The sequence below is a fragment of the Melozone crissalis genome, unplaced genomic scaffold, assembly GCF_028551555.1.
Source record: "Melozone crissalis strain CALT ecotype California unplaced genomic scaffold, PUWL_Pcris_2 ptg000008l_1, whole genome shotgun sequence".
Taxonomy (NCBI): Eukaryota; Metazoa; Chordata; class Aves; order Passeriformes; family Passerellidae; genus Melozone; species Melozone crissalis.
The window spans coordinates 14,730,161-14,752,343 of NW_026535786.1; the positions used below are offsets into that span (position 1 = coordinate 14,730,161).

Below are 22,183 nucleotides of genomic sequence, written 5' to 3' on the forward strand. Positions count from 1 at the left end.
GCATGTCTTGTAGCAGTCAAAATGGCATTAAATTTATCAGAAGAATGCCTTAAGAAATCTTTTATTAATTATTCAGAAGATTTGATTTCCAATTTGGTTATTTCATTTTGTATTCATTATTGTTTTCACATGGTTTTATGGCTTTTACCCCTTACCCATGCTGTCTGTTACTAGAAGGGAACAATCAAAAATTTGTCAACTAATTTTTATATTACTATTATTTTACTTCTAAAGAAAGTCCCACATGACAAGTACCACAGTGACAGGAACATATGAATATAAGAAACAAATTCTTTGCTATTTGGATTTAGTAAGCTTTTAGGTCAGAAGGATGCCCAGAACAGACACTCACTCTTTTAAGTCACAAAATCCCTGAAATAAAAAATTTCTGTTGCATTATTTTGCAAAGCCTGCAATGTGGCAGAATTAAATATCAGCCAGCACCTATGTTAGATGGTTTTCTTTTTCTCTTCAGGGATGAGTAGGGGAACACATGAGGCTCTTGAGCAATATTTTGTTATCAGTAGAACCAGCACAGCCCTCCCAGTAACCCATCTGTAGCCATAACTATAAATCAGGACATGGCGAAGAGGTCTCTCCACGTCAGCCTGACATCAAAAATACACACACCTAACACCAATACATAAAAATTCTCTAATTTGGATACCAAGTGTTAGGCACCAATGTCCATTTAAGGCACTCACACAAAGGGTAGTTTGATTTTCAGAACAGCCTTTAAAAACCCATTCCATTTATCTGAGCAGCTGTCAAATACTCTTTCAGACTGTGAATGGGTGGCTACAGCTCCAGAAAAATTAGTGCTCTGCTATAAAGAAGCATCACTTGAGATATAATCTCCTTTTAGGGGAAGGACAACATCTGGCTTAACCAGCCCTCTGAAAAAGGATAAGCAATTCATAAGAAAAACGGTAGGACTCTTCACTAAAAGATTAGGACTTAGAGTAGCTAAATTAGTGCTGTCAGCATGCAGCTTTGAGCTTTGAAAATTGGTAGTCTAACCTCTTCTATTTCTAGGTTACAGGTGTTTGCGTACAGCAGGAATTATGTGTCTTGTGCCACAGCTGTGTCCCAAATGGTTATACATGCCTGAAACCAATAGCTCCCAGCTGTTTGTGTGCAGGCTCATACAGCACATGCAAAGTTTGGACTTTCTGATTCCTCTGAAGGAGTCTGCACAGGCTTGGTTTGGGAGCTGCCATGTGACACTTGCACACCCTTCACGTGGCTATCACACAGCTGGACATTGATGCACTAGGACACAGCACAGATCACTGATGATAGACCCCATATCTGAGGGTCTATCAACAGAAGAAGCTGGTTGTTTTCATGCTTTACTGTGATTAAAGCTGTTTATATTAATTTATTTAAACTAACTTTTACCTATTTATAAAGTCCACAGTCTGATCAGTTAATGTAACCCATTTTTAGTACCTAAATCATGTATGTTTTACTATCTTTACATTTATTATAAAGAAGGATCATGCACATGACCCTATCTTGCTGACAGAGAGCTTTTGAAATCCAGTTTTATTTGAGAATGGAGTAAAAAGGCTAGAGAGGCCAGCAGAGTTGTCTGCTATCATCATTTGTTTACGTTTGTGCTGGAGGCAGCCAGCAGAAATTGTGATGCTACAGCATAAGGCAAGACAGCCCCTACCCAAAAGAGCTTCAAATGTTAAGAGTCAAATTATTCAACTGTGGGATGAGGAAGAGTTCCTAGGTACAGTCTAGCAGGCAGCTAAGCTGAGTACACAGGTCTCCTGACCTGACAACATCCTGCTCTGCAGCCATATGGTTCCTCTCAGTCTTTCAAGGAAAGCACCAAGGCACAACCAACAAACAAATGTGTGCTCACAGCTCTGGCACTCAACGCTGAGTTTCCCTCAGCTATTACAGCAGCACTGTGGTCACAGATTTTCATATTATTCAAAATGAAGGTGACTTCATGCAGGATTTTTTCTACTAAAGAGCTTCTGCCTGGCTAACACTCAGAAATACCAGTCCCAGTCACTGCTAAAGCCCCCTTGAACCCTGAGCCACGCACCAGGGGCTGCACAAGGGCCCAAACCCAGTTCCCCAGCTCACAGTGCTCCCTGTTCCTTGCCAATCCCTACACACAAGTCCCTTCTCAAAAACTTAAGCATGAATTCACCTGTTCAGAAACTCCCTTGCTTATGGGAAATAGTGATAAAATGCACCTTGCATCCACACTGCTGAAGCTAATCTCTAATTACTGTCCTCTGACTAGTTAACATTCTTCTTAATTTAACATGGATAAGCAGAAATGGTTTTGCAGTGTTATCAGTAACTAAGTTTCAAAATAAATTACATTCCATGTTTTACAGACACATTAAATGTTTTGAAACGTTTACTTTCTAGCTTGTTTTCCAGGAGAATACAATTTTCAAATGGAGTCAAATCTCTTCAGCTACTCTGAAGTCACCCACATATTAAGAAAGAGAATGATTGTTAAGAAACTTAATAATATTCTTCTTGAAAGAAAGCTATTTAAAAAAAAAAACTTCACATAGGACAGTGGGAGACTGGCATGGCAAAGGCCTAATCCCAGCAGATTTAATAGGTGAAATGAATAAGGATAGCAATGCTTGGAAATCATAGTATGTATAAAAATGTGTGGTCTTGCCATTAGGGACCTGTCTCAGAGCTCATGGGAATTAGTTGTGGGAATCTTTACACAGCCTTCTCTAAGCTTCAAAATCTTAAAAGCATTTTGGATGCAAGCCCCCAATACGATAGTATTTCTTAAGAAAAAACACAAATCCTTTTTCATTTTAGAACAAACATTTGAGAAGTAACTCTTCTATACAGAGACTGAAGAAATCTTTTCCTTCTGGTCTTTGAAAGAAGTCTAAAGTGTCCAATTGCATCTCACACAACAAATGACCTATCCAAAGTTGCATTTTCCTGTGCTCACAGTGAATTCCCATTAATACACTTCAATATGAAGCTCCATATCAATGTTTAAAACAGTAATGGACATACATAATTATATATTATACATTATATTCCTAAGAGCCTCTGAATAAGTTTACTTAATGAGATGATAAAGACAAAATTTACTGGAATGGGTACTGTTCTGTAATACATTACCCAGTAATTAACTCAAGCATTTGATACAGCACCACTTACATGATGAGGCACACTGAGCTCTCGTGTGCCACTGCAGAATGGAAGTAGTACAGAGCCCTTCTGACCCCCAAATCACAAACAAAAATGAAAATGCAGTTTGAAAGAACAAGGCATGCAGGAATAAGAATAGGATGTTCTGAGGCTTTTGATTTTAAGCCACCAGATACCATGATATGGCATGCCTTGCTGCATTTTTACATTCATGAAACGTGCCTTAGATAGGTAAGAGTTTGGGGGGTTTTAAAGTTCTTTTGTTCCACAATTTTTACCAGTGTTATTCCATACATATTACTACATCCAGAATACATTTACAGTGGAAATTTCCACCTCTCGGATATTCAAAAATAAGCAGAGTCTTTCAAATGGTTTTACTAACTTCTTTACTAACTTTTCCTTTATAGTGTTGCAAATGCATCACTATAGCATTTAAATACTAGTTTAATAAACAAGATACCAGTGGATTAAGGAAGATTATTCCTGTCCTCTGCCTACCACTCTTAAAAAGCAAGGTTGCTATTTCTTCACTTGCTGCTAACCTCTGTGTGGCACTGTGCATTTCAGAAAACTTTTAATCAAATGGTTTAATTTTATGTTCTATTCTGAACAGTGTTCAGAACGGGAATCTGATTTTTCAATTATATCATCTGCAAAGTCGTGTTTTAGTAGGTAGCACAGGAGGAACATTTGAGAAGACAGTCTTGTGAACCAAGTTAAATATTACTTAATGAAGAAGTAGGATTTGTACTGAATTATGTACTAGCCCTGCATGTGAAATAAGGAGTACTCCTCAGCCCTGAATCTCTTGCTCAGTGCTCCATCACTCATATCAATGACAGAACACACAAATGCCTAATTCTGCTTTGAGGCAGGGAGAAGAAAAACAGAAATTTAGTCATAGGTTAAAACATTGCCAAGCACTAGAATGTTACAGGCATAATCAATTTTTCATGGAAACATACAGTTCAGGCAGTCTAAGCAATGTTCAACATCAGACCAAGAGATGAGGAGGCAGGAGATTTTTCAAGTTCTCCAAGAAGCCTTTACCAACACTGTTCTTATGGCCTGACTGGAATGGAAATCTGACTAAGCTCCTAATGGCTCTCTCAGATCTAGAACTACTCATGTCTACACTGGCAATTAGTGTGCCCTGGGGATTCTTCCTAGGCATTGCCTTGGGAGTCTCAAAGTACACAAGTGAGCACAGCAATGCTGTTCCTCAAATCATTGCCCTTCCGATGGCGCTAAGGATGAAGATGCTCACCACTGTGCCATCCACCACGTGTGCAGTGTTTGCCACCTAGACTCATGCCCTTCAGCAGTTTGCACTTTGTGTATGTATTGAGCACACTCAGGGCCAGCACCTGGGATGGCCTTCCCTGCTGGGTGAAGAACTGATGTTGATGTGCTCTGGCAACCAGAATGAACAGCTACAAAACAAACTCTGCTCTGTCTGTCTTTGCAATCTCATGCAGTCATACCCAGCAGGCCCTCCTCCACTGGGCAGCAACTTGAACCACTCCACAGAGCAGTTCAAGTGTCCTTTCTGGTTTTGCTAAATTTCTGAAGAGCAAGTCTTGGTCTGTTTTCAGCATAGGAATGCGGTCAGTGGTTTTACAAACACAAAGATCACGGGGCGCTTACGGAACACAGCACACTTCCACTGCAGAGCTTGTGTGCCATGGACTTTAAACAGACAAAGGCAAGGCTGGAAGTGGAAGGATCCTGCCTGACACATCCATAAGTATGGAGCTGTGCTCTATGAGCAAGAAACATTAGTCAGTGAGAAGGCTGGTGTGGGTGTGAGGCTGTGCTGCTTAAGCACAGGATTAGTTCCTCTCCCAAGTTTTTGAGGTCACTTATTCCAAGTTACTAGGTTGGATTCTGCCCTGTTTTACAGCAAGTATGCAGAAGCAATATTAATTAAATTTTGCAATAATTAAATAAAAATAATTAGTATCAGTCACAGTAAAAGAAACTTGTTTTAAAAAGTAGTTCTAATAATAGTTACTTCCTACAAAACTGCAGCTGATTTCACATTTTAAAAATATAAATATAGCTTGGAAAACAACATGAAAGTGCTAAAATAGGAAACACCCATAAATATGCCATGTTTTCCCTGCTGTATATCTCCAAAACAGAAAAAAGCAGAATAAATTTTGGAGCAAATTATCTCAGATTTATCTAAGAAAGCTATTTTTGAGCACTAGCAGAATGAAAAATTGAAGTTAACTGCAGAAAAAGTGTTATAGGAGACACTCATCATTATAAAACTAAGAATATGCACATATGGTTACCAAGTCAGTCATCTCTTAGATTTCAGTGAAAAGAAAAGGTTTTAGCTCATTTCTGAAGAGAAAAGTGAAAAGTTGAATCCCAGTGAGCCTCACAATAAATAATCTAATTATAACTGAGCTATCAAAAGTTTTATTTTAAAGCCTATATCATGAGTTTCTGAGGCCCTGCTCAAGAGTTTGAGCTCCTAGTTTTATACCAATATTATTATAGCCCATTTCACTTGAATATCTCCACATCTAGAGATTTTGGGTTGCAAATAGTACAAGGAAATACATATTTCAAAGCAGCTGTTCTGTTTCAGCTCTTACTATGTCAGGGAAACATTTTTATTAGTTTCAGCTTTTTATAATTACTAATTAGTGGCTTTCATTCAAGATTAATGTATCCTGTTATTATGACATAAAATATGTGAAACAATAACAGAGAATTTGAATAGCATACTATTCATACTATGGGTATTTGTTACCATAACTAAGGGGGGAAAAAATCTATCAATACTTACCAAACTACAAGGAAAAGAATTGTGATATGCATACCACAAGCAAAACGAATGTATCACAGCTACACCTCCTTATTTTCCATAACATTTAAAAGCCAGCTACTAGAAAACAGCTCTTAGCAACCATCTTTAAGACAGTGAACTCACATTAAAGAGATCAATGTAGACTAGGCACTTGCTGAAAAGGTCTCTAGGAATGGACGAATTCCACCTTCTGAAGGACTATGGGTAAAATGGGAAACATACATTTTTGTGTGGCCAAGATTTCCCTGCTCTGGCCCATAAGCAAATATTTTTATCTGAGGTTTTGCTTTCATTACAAATTATGTAAATCAGGCACTGGGGTTCTAATGGCTAAAATTTACCATCTCCATATTGCTGATTTCAAATAATTTCTTCATGTACACGTACGCATAATATATACATACAGAATTACAAGGACTCCCTACTGTAAAAAAAACTTAGAAAGCCTTTTAAGAAAACAGAGAAACAAGCTTCTTATAGGAGGTTATAGGAATATACCTGCATGATCCTGTTACTTCAAATGTTTTCACACTGTTCACCTCAAGATGCACCATATACATTTAAGTTTTCCTTAAGCAAACAGACTTAGGATTTTACTGTGCTACGAAAAAAGCGCTCCTCCAGTAATTTCTTGTCTTTGGAACTATGCACTTCACTTCTTAGGGATTAATGAAACACAGTGATGCATGACATGAATGGCTTATACAGACTGCAGGAAGAGAAGCCAATCACCTTTACCTGAAGTGGGAGACTTGCAACGCTCAAGCTCCAGGGAAACTGGACTGTCACTGAGTTCAGTCAGGCCTGAAAAAATGGAGTTAAAGAGTTAAGTTACAATCTAACAGGGCATGCTTCAACTTTCTTGGTTGATGATATTCTGCACTTTAAAGTCAATTTGGAGAAAGGAATGGTGTGAAATGAGAGGGAAATAATCTATTTCAGATAAGTGCAGTTATCAGGCTGTCACTGCAGCAATTTAGACTTGGTTAAAAAAAAAAAAAAATCACACCTCTTGTTAACTCAGATTTGTTTTCCGAGTGCCTCGGGATAGAAAAGAGTGACTGTACCTAACAAAAGAAAACAAGTAAGTATAGTTTTAAATTTAAAAGTCTGTGATATGACTCAAACTCATTCATCCCTGTCAATCTGATGTGGAATCAACTCTGTGCTCTCAACTGCTGCATAATGCAGGGAGGAAATCTTAAAAGAGGGGAAGAAAAAAAGTAAGATTACCGCTACTGTGCAATATCAGAATTTTCATGAATTCACACAAGACAGGTCATTTTAAAGGACACAGAAGCATTGATAATGCTGGCTGTGACACTGAATTTTCTGACAAAATACTTTATATATGGTGTGTATATATATATATATATATATACACACACACATATTTGTCAGAACTCCACCTACATGGAAGACAGCACCAAGGAAAGCAATCCTAGCCTGTACTGCAAAAACTTGAGCTTGTTTCTGTGAGCAAACTAAGATCCATCTTTGCCACAGGTTGAATGTTCCAGGCTCAAATATGCCTTTGGCATGGTGGGGAGGGAAAGTCTGAGCTCACTGTCATTTACCATGGGCTAACTGGGTATGGCCACACCTATTCAAATGCACCCTTTGTATGTATCTGTAATGCCCTGTGGCTCACCCTTGTTACAGGAGCTCTGGCACTCCATACCATTGGCTGCCTGGCACTGACAGGCAGCCCTGCCCAGACATTCCCAGGCCAGCTAGAGGACCCACAGCACTCAGGTCAGGCGTACATTACTGTCATCCTGATACTGGATTGACACACACTCTGCTTGTGCTGCATCCTGAGAATCAAACATCCTACAAGAACCTTTCAGCATGCTTTAAATGGGTCCCATGGCTTCTGTAAGAGAACATGTTATAATTTTTGTTGCTTCTGGGCCCTCAGAGATAAGGCCCAGAGACCCTCAGCACTAAAATTCATATACACTCTTGTTTTGGAAAATTCTGCCATTCATTCACCAGTCCTGCTTTCTTAGAATTAAATCCAGTGGAATCTTAATGTAGGTTGTGACACTTTATTACAATGTATTTCTGAACTGCTATAAGAACTGGACAGGAACCAGTGCCCCAGCCAGCAAAACAAAAAAACCTCCTACCATTAATGAAGCTGCAGGAGTGCAAGAATAATGATGAGAGCCCTTTGGAAAACCAGCAGTATTGATTTACTCTGTTAAGTCAGTATTAACAACATACTTGTTCCTGATTTAAGAAACAAGATCTGCCAAACTAGACACTATTGTTGAAAAAAAAAAAATTTTATTTTGAAAAATGTACTTGAGTCTTTATTTCATTTCACTTAGAATCTGTGAGAAAAAAAATATGTATTTCAATCAATTGCAAGTTCAGTCACTTTTGATGTTCTGAGAATATTCAGAAACTGTAATAATTTGGGAAGCCTCTCAAGTACAGCAGATCTTACTTCCACTTGAACCCAAGATTTCTGTATGTACCTAGAGGTTTGGGTTTTTGCTGCAGAACTGTCTGCAAGGTGCAGCAGGAGCAATTTTGCATAGGCCTTGAATAAATAAAACTGATGTGGTTTCTTTTGTAAATGTATTCTTTGAGATAGGTAAGTTTTAACACCTTGCCTAAGATCTTCTACACATTCTATAATTAGCACTGGTGTTGGATACAATACCAAATCCCAGGTCAGACTTTGCTTCTAAATAGTTTGGGTTTTTTCTTTTTTTACTATGGAGTTCATAAAAACAATATTCCATCTCAATATAAATTATGGTGCTATAGACTTAAATGAGAAAATCACTAAACTGCACCACCCAAGAGCAACCACAGTAAGAAAACCATGACTTCCTCATGTTTGGCACAATTTGCAACATGAAACATTAAAGATACATTTCATGTTATGGTATTTAAGAATATTGAACATGTAAACTTCTCTACAAACCTTGACTTGCTGTCAAGCCATGGTCACCCCTAGCAATGACCACCGACAGATGCCTTTAAAGAAGAAGTGCAATATATCCCCATGTGAAGTGTAAGTGGTACCATGTGCCCTGCACAAGAGCATTGGCTTAATCTCACTTAGATTTGCTTAAGCACTCCCACTTGCAGATTTTCTCCTGCCATAAATTGTTATTCCTTTGAAATATTTTAATGAGTTCTGCTCATTACACTCCCATTTATCCAAAGTCTCTTTTAATCTTACTAAATTTTAAATTCTGAAGATGTTGTAAGGCAATGAATTACTCAATCATCGTTCACGGAAAAGGATAAACACATATTCGTCAAATTTTCTGTGTTACCTTTAATTCCACTAAATGTTTCCCTTTGAGATAAGAAAGTGAGCTCTCAAGCTTTTCCTTGTACTACTCCTCATTTTTTACTCTCATTTCCTTTTTAGGGAAACTAAACTAAATAGTCTCAATAATTAACCATGTATAAATATTTCCATGAACCTCAGCTTCCCTCAAATGTCTGAGAGACCGCAACAGCTATTGAAATTCAATTAAAAACTATTTTCACTTTCCATTTTGAATTCTATAGGCAGTTTGTGCCCCAAGATATTTTAGCTATTTTTAGCCCCCCCCAAACCACCACCTCAGCAAATTTTAAGCCCACCTAGAGCAAGAGAAATATAGCAGTAAAAATAAAGGCAAAAACCCAAGACTGGCAATGTGAACAACCACCTGAGAGGAGATATACCCATGGACATTATTGGCTTTAGTCTGAGCAAATTATAAATGTGTAAATAGTGCAAAAAGGTATATGTATCACATAAGACATTAAAATACTTTTAAAGACTTGTCCTATGGATACTTTTCTAAGTTTAGTGTGATTTTCATTTCCTTTTTATTCAAGGATCAAAACTAGTATGAGGTAACAACTTTAATGAACCCATAATTTAAAATTATGTTTGAAATTTGAAATTTCTATCTGTATGTTTGAATAATTCAGACCAATCATTTACTCTAAAGCCCCAAAGCCATCACATTTTTGCTTATAAATAAATGGATTATAAATAAATTGTCATAAATATTCACAAGCCAATAAAATATGTAAGCTCAGTGCTATCTTAATCCCTCATCTTCACACTGAATTATCATACCATATTTTCTTTATGTTTATATACCTATATATATCTATGCATGCATTCTTTGGAAATTAGTTAGCTCAGAATATAGCTATTGACTTAAGCTCAACCTATATTAGCTTCTTAGGTGTGAATTAAAGTGCCAATTACTGATATACAATGACTCATAGCACACAGTTTTCTGTATCCTCCTGTCAGACCAACCATACTTCTGCTCACCCCCTCTCAAGGGACTGGCCTGAGGGAGGAACAAGAACTTCTCACTGGAAAGTCTTCATTATGAAAATTATTTTGCAACTTATCAACATCCTTTGCATTTGACAACACTTTGGATGCTTCATAAAGACTATTTTCTTGTTCTACCAACAGATGGTATGAATTTCTAGTAGGAGATGCAAATTCATTTGCATCATTTTGGTATTTTAATGTTCTGCTGCAGACATTGTCCCTCTAGATGCAATAAATGTACTTGTTTTAATATTTGAATGCATGTTACTCAAAAACCAGGTAATAACACGCACAACTTGATTTCAACTGAAGAAGCAAACCAACCAAACAACAACCAAGCAACCTCATAATTCTGCAGTACAGCACAGAGAGTTTATTTTGTTTAGCTTGTCATATAGTCTTGCTACAAAGTGAGGTGGCTGTAGATGTTACAGCAAATGGAACCAGTCATCAACAACTGGCAGTTATCCCCAGCCCTGCACTTATGCTCATCTTAGCTTCTTCTTTTCCTCTGATTATTTCCCTGATTGGACAATTGCGTTCCAGTCTTTCCACTGTGTACTCCTAGAACTGGTGACATTTCTCCCCTCCTTGCTTTCCTTTCCCACTTTCACCTCCCAAACCAGAGAATGTGCTGCCTTAATGCTCCAAGTCCACTCTGGGTGCATTTGAGTCCACTTTACATATGTAACCAGTATCAAGCTATCTATAGATTTATTGGTTAAAATTGAGAACATTTATTCCACCACAGTGCTTTGCATATTGGATGTCCTTGACATTATCTATTATGTCTTTCCTCTTCTCCAACATATTGCCTCTTTCCTCTTACATGTTCATTCTTTTTTCCCCCTTTCCCTGTTCAGTTGCAGGACATCTCAGACTGAAGTATCAACACTTTCTTTCTCTGACCCAGTATTAGAAGAGATTATTTTGTATAAACATGGCAATAATGTTTTTAATACATATATATATCCCTAGCGATTCATAAATACACATCTTCAACTTGGATTTCTTCCATCCAAGTTAGAGTAGTAATCCTGTCTTTCTAAAATCTATTCAGGATTTTCCAAATAGGAAATAGTTCCAAATAGGAATTTAACATTGCCTAGATCAACTCAACGTATTTTTGTGCTGAAATCTCCTCTTTACTACATGAACAGAGCTATCATCATCACTGTCTTCTCTTATACTCTAATACATAATATTGCTTACATCTTTGAATGTCACACTTTAACTTCATAATTAGGCTGGACACTAGATTACACTGTCTTTTCCTGCAAATCACCTCTAAAATGACCAACAAAAATGTATCTTGCTCATCCATAATCTCTTCTTTGGCTTCAATACCTGTAAGTCTTATTTTCTCATACAGATCCACATGAAATTATCTTCCTGCTTCACTACTATATTGAATCAACTACTCATATATCTTCCCATTAACTTCCATTTTCATTGATATAACCCTTAAAAGTTTAGACCTAATGCTTTTGTTATCACATGACTGCTCCTGCTTTTGTCATAATAACATTGGCTTTGACTGCACGATTCCCAAAAATAATTTACTTTTCCCATCATCATGCCTTATGAGAGAAGATAAACTTGTAAGCAAAATCCAAAATTCACTCTTAATACCCGTTTTAAAATTCATCTCAGATAAGAGATATAACAAAGCACAACTTGAGAATGACTTTGCAAGATATTTCAGTCTGTGACAGATTCTAGTCCTGTTTTTGATCTTAATGCATCTTTCAGATTATACAATATATATTCCTGTATTATTATCAAATGACAAAAGCAAGAACCAAACTATTTTTGAGGAAAGAAGTTAAAAAATGATCGTGCCTAGAACTCAGACTAATACTTCACAGGAAGATTTTGCAGACTTTTCTGACTATGTAGATGAAGACAGAAACAAGATAACACATTTTCAGCTATGAAAGATTCTGTGGTCTATGTTTGTAATTCTGAATGAGAACACTAGTAATTTTTGCCCTTAGAATTTATTAATTTTTAGAGGGGGCAAAAAACCCCCCAAACATTTGACTGCTGTCTGTCACTCAGGTTCTCTATTACAGACTTGAAATTAGCAAGATCAGACTAATTGACTTTAAGATACCATACACCAAACCTTTTAATGGACTGCTGAATTGGTAACTGGACTTTTAACTAAACAGACCACCTTTTATGAACTATTATAAAATAAAGTCATAGAAATCAGCCTAGAGGGATGGAACAGAATGTGATGTGCAAGTGTACAAATGTATTTCAATAGCTACATAACTTTATATTTATGAGAGATGATAAAACAACTGCCACTCTTTTATCCTGCTCATACTGAATATTTAATATAAAATTGGCTATCCTGTTGTTCTGTGAAAAATACTTTAAAAAGAGGCATCCTAGAGACCTAATTACATATAAGCACTGCAGTTAATTAAGATATGTATGGCTCATCTGTTGAACAGTCATTTTTGCAAATTAATTACAGCTTTGTTCACTGTATTCTGCAGTGATGAATACTAATATTTAAATTTCATATGAGTATAACTTAAAATTTAAAGATATTAAGAACATGAATTTTCATAGCCCTCTTTGATGTATGTATTTTTATGCCCACTTTACATTCCCCATCAAAGAACAGAGGCATGGGATGGTTCCCCAAAGCCAAATATTTAAGTACCAAACCAAGATTAAAATTTTAAATTTCACAGCATCCAATTCAATGGGTACTCTTTTAAGCCACCTTGTTGTTCTGAAAAAAGGGAAGAATTAATTGGTAACTACAGATAGTGCCATTGCAAAACAAGAAATGCTTCATATTAGTAAATGTACATGGAAACGAATATAAAACCAAAGAAAGATACTGTCACCAAGAACATAACGTTGTTGAAAAGTTATTTCTAAGGCCCAATCTGTCCCATATAACACTAAGGTTTTCTCTTTGACTTTCTTTTTAAAGAAAAGAATTTCTGTATAATAAAGGTAATTGTCAAAAATAAGCATGGTTGACATCACAAAATGTAATAACTTTGCATGCATGCTGAATGTGTTTAAAAAACACATTACAAAGCACAAACACATGGGTTTAAGTCAGGCATAGTCCAATCATGATAAAGCTTTTTGCCTAACCTTTATAGAACTTACTCTGATAGGAAGTACGGATCCGTTTCGTTAAATCTGGATAAAAGTTAGACAGGCCACGCATGCAAAAGTTGTCTTTGGAACATGCCAGTACACCAGCATCAGCAGCAGGCAGAGGAAAGAGAGAAAAAACAGTCTAAAGTGAAAGGAAGTGATATCATAACCAGCATCTAGAACAGCCAAGGTGAAGAAATTTCAGCAGATGCTTACCTTCCAATTGGGAGATATAACAAGAAAAATAATCAAAAAAGTAAAGGATGTGGGATGGATGGTGAGAAAGCAGCTGAGGCTTTTTTTAGATGCATAGTTTCTATGAGCAATCTAGAAGTTACAATCCTTCTCAGTGGTCATTTATCCGCAGTGGGCTCCATTCTGGCAGCACTGGATAGCTGGAATGATGCCTTAAAGGATTGGCCCAGACTGCCACTGACAGAGAAAAACCCTCTGTGATACAGTGCTTATAACAGCTTTTTCTACATGAGCAATCCTCCACCTTTTGTACAGAGTTCTGCAGCATGTTGTTTGTGGCTAGCTGCTCACATTTCTTAGGGAGCTGCTGTGAGGCTGGCTGAAACCAGACAGAGAAGCTGAAGGTAACTTGAAGCTGCTCGTCTCTTCTCTCCTCAGCTGTGCCAAATTTACATATTTAACACTTGGCACAGATGGGAACTAAGCTTGCCATGATTAAATGCATACAAAGTGAGATAAATGGTCTTTCAGGAGCAGAAGTAGGCCTGAAGACTTGTATTTTATTCTAAAAATTTTCCTCTAGATTTTACTTCCTTTTTGGAGTGTAAACACATTCCCAATTAAAAAAATTTCCTATAATTCTATGGAGAAGTAGGACTTGATTCAGTGCAGGGCCTGCTGATGAAAATGCTGATGGCATAAATGCACTATAATCTGTTGCTTCTATAATTTTAGGGTTAGATTTAAAATTTCAAATTTTCAAAGATATTTTAAAATCGAATTCTAAAACTTCACAGCTATGAAAAACACATTTCATAATTGTGTCTAACTCTTGGATGTTACTATGGAATATGTCAAGTGGAAAGACTTGAAACAGATGATCTGACTTTTTCTCATACAAATAAATGTTTATACAAGGAAATGTTTAGATAACCAACAAAGTATGGTAAAATTTAGCTCTATTGAAGTATTAATATTTCTAGTACACAACACATAACAACAGTTATGACTTACTCGATCCTCTTAGCATCAAATTTTAAAACGGGTTGTTAGGTTTATATTAAGAACTTCACTAATGAAGCACTAATGAAGTGCTTAATTTGAGCTCCTTGTGTTACCTACATAACATGCCTCCCAGGTGTTACACATCTCTAAACACAGCTGACTATTCAAATGAATAGCTCCTGGCAGAAAATACATTTAAGCTTAAATTGAAGTCTTACTTATTGGTATGAACTTATTGAAACCAGAAAGAAAATAGCATACAAACTACACATCAAGTGACTGCCAGAAAAACAATTTATTGCTCTGCTCATTTTGATTTTTTACAGACTCAGCTAAGGGAATTACTTGCTGACCTCCATCCCAAAAGGAAAAAAAACAACCTCACAAAACATTTTATTTCTGAGAAAATGCCTGCACCTAGAGCATGTCAAGTTTCTTTTGCCAAGTTATAGAAACTCCATTGGCCGGCAAATAGTCATGCATTCCAAAAGCACTAGAAAAAGCCACAGGCAAAAAAACCAAAGAAACACATCAGGCTCATAAGCACAATGATTTATTTCCTACCTGCAGCAAACTGCCTGCTCTTGCGGGGCGAGCGGGGCTGCCGCTGGTACGGATCACTGGACCCATAGAGGTCGAGGGTGCCCATGCTCAGCAGGACTGTCTTCTGCATGAAATCCACAACTGCCAAACCATTGCAGTTCCCAAAAGCCACTCTGCAAACAGAAATGTCCCTCAAAAGTGTTAGCAATATGCAATTGAATCCTGAAAACAATAATAATTATTATTATGAATAGTGCACAAACCTTTTCTTCAGGAACTACTCAAGCTCACATTTTTGGTTTTTTTTTCTTACAGATTTGTAATCCTGAATTTTAAAAACTGTTTTCTGAATTAATTTTCCAGAAAGCAGTTACAACTTCTACCATCTTTCTGTATCAAACACATTGCAGTAATGTCTAAATGTTGCTTTATTGAACAATATAATTCTAATGATAATGATATCAATTAAGACTAAAAATTGGGACGTAGATATTAAAAAGTGGTTATGCATTTATATAAAATACAAATTAAAATATAAATACAAATACATGTTAAAAAATTCTTTTAAAACTAAATGTTAATGAAAAATGAAATATATTAGGCTGTATTGTGGAGATACCCAAATCTGAAAAGCATTTATAAAATTTCCTTCCAACTCTGTCAGCTTATCTACAGCAGAGATTTCTGTTAAAACAGTCTCCACACCCCACTGAAATACTTCTGCAAAGGCATTTTGATGGTGGTTTGATTTATGGGCAAGATCTCTCTCCTTCTGCATCAGACTGCAATTTTAAATTCCAGACAGAAAGGATTGCAGGTACAGCTACAAAGAAACTCAAAAACCCAAACTATGTTCAATCATATTCAGAATCACTTGCTATCAGGTTCTGTAATTTTCTGCACAGAAGCATAAAAGCACTTAATTCACACTAAAAGTGAGCTGTGCACTCACCTCCACCTGACTCTTCTTAATGTATCTCCAAAATATCTGAAAGGAATTTGTGTGTGGAAAAACAACAATGCAAATGGAAAGTAATGAGGTGGAGGGAAAGCAGGGTAGCTAGAAACTTTTCTTCTGTCCTACTTTTTCTTACACTGCTTCTATTATAAAAAAGAGGGTTCCATATAGCAAATTAAAAATAATACATAACGAAAAATGAAATTATTTTCCCTCAATTGTCAAACTAGCAAATTAGGGCACCATGTGCAACAGTGGCTTGAATTCTACTGGTTGTTACTACACTGTGTTTAGTCTCAACACTGACAGCAGTACAGCATCTATGGAAATACTATGGATGCACTTTGACTTTTCTCCATTGGCATTTTTTCCCCAATTTATGTCCCTCAGGGGCCCATACTGGGACCAGTACAGCTTAATGTCTGTGCTAGTGACAGAGACAATGGAATGGAGGGCATCCTCAGTAAATCTGCAGATAGCAACAAGCTGAGATGTACCTGAGGGACAAGAACCATCCAGAAGGACCTGGACAAGCTTGAGAAAATGGCTCATGTGAATGGGGGCAATGGTTTTAGACTAAGGATTAATTCTATGTGTTCATAAGTTACTGCATTCTGGGAGGAGAAAAAAAAAGACAAGTGTCAATCTCATCTATTAGTAGTTTAGGGAAAAAAAGGTCATTTGCACTTTGAAAATTATTAACCTGAGATTAAATAATTTTCGAAAACATGAGTCACAAGAAGAGCTAGTGATCATTCACACCCCTGGTCAGCAAATTAACAAAATGTATAATTTCCTGGTCTGTATTTTTCTAAACTCCTCTAATTTCACACATAAGCATTGATCTGATATTTCTTATACCCAAACAAATGAGTTTAAAAAAGAATCTGAAGTTGCTCATTAATAACACTTCTGAGGATGGATAAAAAAACTCTAGACAGCCATTACTATTAGCAAGGCTTAAGATAAATTGCTAACAACCAAGTCCTTATGAAATCAAAAACAAAATGAATTTCTCAGTTTTGAGCAATCAACAGAATTAGTTGCTAGGTGACGTCCTGTTCTGTTGGTATCTTTCACAGAAATGTCATGAAACCCTCATCAGACATTTCTGGACAATTAATATGCAGATTAGCTGAAAACTGTTACCGCATGAGCCAGTAATAAATTTTCAGTCACCGCTTTCAGTACAACAGAACCTACTTCAAAACAAATTTATTATTTGTATTTAACCTTGTTCCTCAAGGTTAACCTAATTCTTCAATTGTAATTGAAGCATTTTGCAAGACAACATGAAGTTTTTGATGATTCATTTCAACATAAATAAAACAGGTGTTAATACTTTTAATTTGTAGCCTTGGTACTGTTATAAGTAAACCAATTACATTAAATAAAATTTTGCAGTGTCTGAAATCTTTCATCTTTACTGGGAATAAAGGTTTTTTTGCATCATACTTTATTCCTGTTTCATGGCTGCAGTATAACAGTTCCAGAAATCATAGTAATTTAATTAAAAGAATACTGGAAACAGACTCTCCAGAACACACACCATTTTATGTCTTTGACCTAGTTAAACTGATTGGTGTATGAAGAAAAATTAGGCAAAAGATGACCCAAATAATTCTACAATTAGCATGGCAAAAGCTACATGCTCTCAGGCTTCATGCTGAAGTGGAATAGGTTTCTCCACATGGTGAAGACAGATAACAGGTGACAAAGGAGTAAACAAAAATTCTGATGAAAGAAAGGCCTTGTCATAGGCCTGAGGAAAAAGTTAAGAGTGACAAGACAAAGAAAGAGAGAAGAGAGTCTGCAGAAAAAAATGTAAGGAAAAAGATCTTTCTTGGGTAGATTTTGTAGGAAAGTTAAATTCAGGTTATCAGCCTACTTTATTCATACATGCGTTTATTTCTGAAACACTCTTGTACTTAGCTTATGGTGTTTTAACGGAGGCTGTCCCATAATCTATTATTGCTCCTAGCAAATGAAACAATTTAAAGCTCTTGATTGAATCAGTCAGTGGTTTAGCAAACCACAATGACCATTAGGAGAGCCACAACTTATCAGAGTAGTTTACAAGTGATAGAATGGTGTGATCATTCAGATGCTGCCTTGAGGTCTGGGACCTGGAAGGGAGAAAAACCTAACAATTTGCACAAGTGACAAATGTATCAGGGTATGGTAAAGAAAAGAAACTCCTGGAATTCATTAATAGGAAATGGTCTAGAAATTCAGGCTGAAAACTTGAAAAAACAGGCCCCAGAAGACAGTATTTTTGCAGAAATGTAAAAACACTGCATTAAATGGCCTAAGTTTCTGAAAAGAGTCCAGTGATTTACTGAACATCAGCAGGAGTCAGCACCTAACACCAATAACAGCCAATAGTTTTACTGGAGTAACACCTACAGGAAAAACCATTTTAATGTATCAGGGTGACTCTCAGTAAGGGAAAACATTAACAATTTGCAAATAAACTGAACCTGAGGAAACAATTACACACACTCATTTGCATCGCCATCCAGAATACAGCATTTAAATGCTCCTTTTTCAATTCTCAATTTCAGGTCACCAATTCTTGTGCAAGCAGACATTAGCACAGACATAAAAATGCTGCTCTCCGAAGACAATTTCCAACTAAAATATGATGTAATGAAAAATGGTATTTAACAGTTAATCACTTCACCATTTTCCATTAAATGCATTTCACCTTGGTGAACCTTTCAAAATAACTTTGAAAATTACAGATTTGAAATGCAATTAGATCTTATTTGAAAGGATGGAAAGAATTATGTGAAAAGATTCAGTCTTTTAAATAGGATTAGTAAAAATATTGGCAAGAATGGCAGTTTAACATCCCATATTACAATCTCTGTGTCAGTTCAAATAACTTTCCCCCAAGAATCTGATTTACAGCATCTTTTGAATACTTTGCTTTGACCTTAATTGTCGGTGGGAAATTTCAGAGTATAGTTGGAAAACATGTGATTTAGGTCAATAAACATTAAATCAATGCAACCGTAATTCTGAGTTACTTACAGTCCATAAGCAGAGTTTACAGCAAGACTGGTAATCTGTTGTGGAGGCTCACCATCCACCCACACCAACTGGATAACCAGATCTGCCTGGTAGCCAGGAGGCATCCGCACAGGTCGAGCCTTAACGCTAAGAAGAAGAGGTACAAAATAAGAACAAACAAACAAACATTGGGCCATGAAAAACAACTGATTTGCATCATTATGAATTGTCAACTTGAACAGAAAACCTAAAGTACTTTATTTTGAGACTTTGAAAAAGGGCATTTCTGTGTATTTGGAACCTTTGGCTTATGAAGCAAAGCATGACAGAAAAATGTAAAGAGGCAAGTGAAGATGAAAAGATATACCTTTCTGCAGTGGTCCCCACCAGAGCACATTAAAAACTTATGGACTTGACAAATCTATTTGTCCATGTAGTGCAAACAAGTCCTGTTTTACTTCTAGGAGCATAATAACCTATTATGTGAATGAATGGTTCCTACACCAAATCTGATGTAACTATTAACACCTGTTCCTACTGCGTTATGGCAAGTTCAGTGACTTACAAAGCAGGTAGTGAAGGTGTACATTTTAAGGGGAAATTTAAGAGCTGGACACCTCTGTATGACTGCTTTATGTGCTTTTTTGAGTGGTACAACCATGTGGGATACGCTGGAAGAAATCATTATGCAATAATAGCAATACTTTGAGGTATTCATGTTAGTCATTAGTACATTCACGCTGTAGTAGTAATTTACAGGAAAAACCCACGAGTCAGTGCATTTTCACTGTACCTGTTACTGGTGAGAGTGTTTGTATTGCATCCCTTTGCACATAGGCATAAAATAGGGCAGTATACTTTATGAGAAAGTCATTCCTCATCTATCCTCTAAATGCATTTCCTTAACAGCAGCTTGGCCCACTCACTGTTCTATTTCTTTTCCCTGTAGTACTCTTCAGACCTTACATGTGTATTTGTCTGGAGCAGTAATCAGGCACTTGGCTTGGATATTGTTGTAGGAAAGACATGACAGTGCAGTTCAGCAAGTGCTCAACCCACTACAGTTGGCAATAGTCTTGTATTGTTGTTTTCCATCAACAGCAAACCTCTGCTCAGAGTTTTGCAATTTCTGACCTGTTCTGCTGGCACTAAAGCTTTGCCATTTTCTTTGTTCATATGATACATAGCCACGAGCATTTTTGAAGTGATGCTATTCATAACCTTAAAGAAGCAAGCCCTGGATTACCCAGGAGTATTCGTGCTGAGAACAAAGGTGTGAACATCTGTGAACTCAAGCTGCCAAGGGAGAGGGGTCCTTGGAGACCAGGATAAACTGAAACTACAGACAGGAGTTGTATACAGTAAAGATGTATCATTTTCAAAGAAACTTCACAGCAAGCAGAAGCTGAATATTTCACAAACCATCTTTCAGAGTATCTTTGTGATGGGGCCCTTCAACTCCTAACGTCTGTGGATAAGCCTTTAAGAGGCATAACAGTGGTGGTCTTTCCATCTTGTACCTCATTTGCAGCTTTCAGCTCCTGCCCTTAAAAATGTTAGAAAAATATAGACCAGGTAAATGAAATCCAAAAACCAGGACTTAGTCTAATGGCCTTTCAGTTGAGCTTTCCATCCATATTTTCTAATGGATAACTGATGGTTTGGCAGAACACAAGAGGCAAGCATGCTGCTCCGAAAAGCACCTGTCAAAGCAAGAATCCATTTCCTTCCTCTAAACAAGCTACCATGAGACTGACAACAGCTGCAGAAGTAATTCTGATCTTCTAAAACATGTTTTTTAATGTGGTTTTCCAATGTGTTTTTAATGGCATCCTGAAAAAATTCGAGAACTGCAAGTACCTTCTAAGTTTTCTTTTGGATTGCTGTCACTTCAGGGGAAAAAGCAAACACATTTCCCTCTAAATATTTTTCACTATAAATTTGAGGATCTGCTTTGATAAAAATGGATATTATTTCACAAGGATTTTCTCTAAGCATATAATAAACTGTATGTGGTGAAAGACTATAATAATGGAGTAAAATAATTTCAGATTTAATGATTCAGGTTGTCATTCCCGTGTTTCTGTGACATCTTCCTCCTTAAGAATCTTTGAGCTGTTTCTCTTGTCTCCCCAACCATCCTGCTTAAACAGTAATGCAGATATTCAGTTCTGCACCTTGTTTTGGATGGCTTTTTATCTGAAGTGTTTATAATAAAAGCCTAAAGAGACTGCAGGAGTATGAGCAGAAGGAATGTAGACATTTCAGTGATTTCCTTGACACGTTCTTGCTATGCTACACTGAATTTCATTGTTGCAAAGTTTTGGTTTTTAGTTGTTTTCACAAGATATTCACAGTTCCTTATCACTTTGGAGTTACTTGAAGCTACTGTCAAAACCCTTGATTGACCTAATTTTGGGATGATACTAGAAGTCTGGGAACAAAGACTGACATTCTGGGTTCAGCTTTATGATAACAGCATTTACATCAAAAGTATTTATCTGCATAATCACAAATCCATTGGTTTCTTAGGTTATTACAGCTGCCTATTTCACTGCAAAATCTTCTGAAAGAAGCAAACCCAATATTTATTCCATACTGCTGCCTGCCTCTCTTGGTAACAGTTACTTTTGATTTGAGAAAAGTGCCAAGTTTTCATTACTTCAGTCCCTTCAATTACTTTCTTCCTAGTAGCTATTCACAGACACAAACACATTCAGTCATTCTGACTTCTGGCTACAAAAAATTGTGTAGTATGGACTGCCATTCATTTGCTGTAAAAACGTTGAGAAGCAGATATGAAAATAAATATAATGGAGCCAGTTAGGTATATGTGCAAGATTTTATGTGCATTATCAATATAGCTCAAGCTGTGCACTCACCCTCCATGTGCAGCTGCTGGCAGCTTTACATTAATGTTGTTCTATTTTAGATTCTATCCTGCTGCCCACCCTTGCATATAAAGTCAACAGCAACACCCTGGTCTTTTCTGGCTTTTTCCAGTGTTTTCAGCACTACTTTCATTTTA

General features: G+C 36.7%; 1 protein-coding gene across 6 annotated transcripts in view; it reads right to left on the reverse strand.

Annotated features, from left to right (window-relative positions):
* Window positions 1–22,183, reverse strand: part of STXBP5L (syntaxin binding protein 5L) — a 180,739-nt gene that overhangs the window by 29,988 nt on the left and 128,568 nt on the right. For 2 of the 6 annotated variants that reach the window (XM_054269705.1, XM_054269700.1), the window contains exons 17-20: window positions 19,177–19,302; window positions 15,204–15,355; window positions 13,449–13,520; window positions 6,728–6,793 (exon numbers count right to left, since the gene is read on the reverse strand). In XM_054269705.1, coding sequence (XP_054125680.1) covers window positions 6,728–6,793; window positions 13,449–13,520; window positions 15,204–15,355; window positions 19,177–19,302 — 416 coding nt within the window. The remainder of the gene's footprint in view (window positions 1–6,727; window positions 6,794–13,448; window positions 13,521–15,203; window positions 15,356–19,176; window positions 19,303–22,183) is intronic. The other 4 variants (XM_054269701.1, XM_054269702.1, XM_054269706.1 and 1 more) reach the window with 2 other exon arrangements.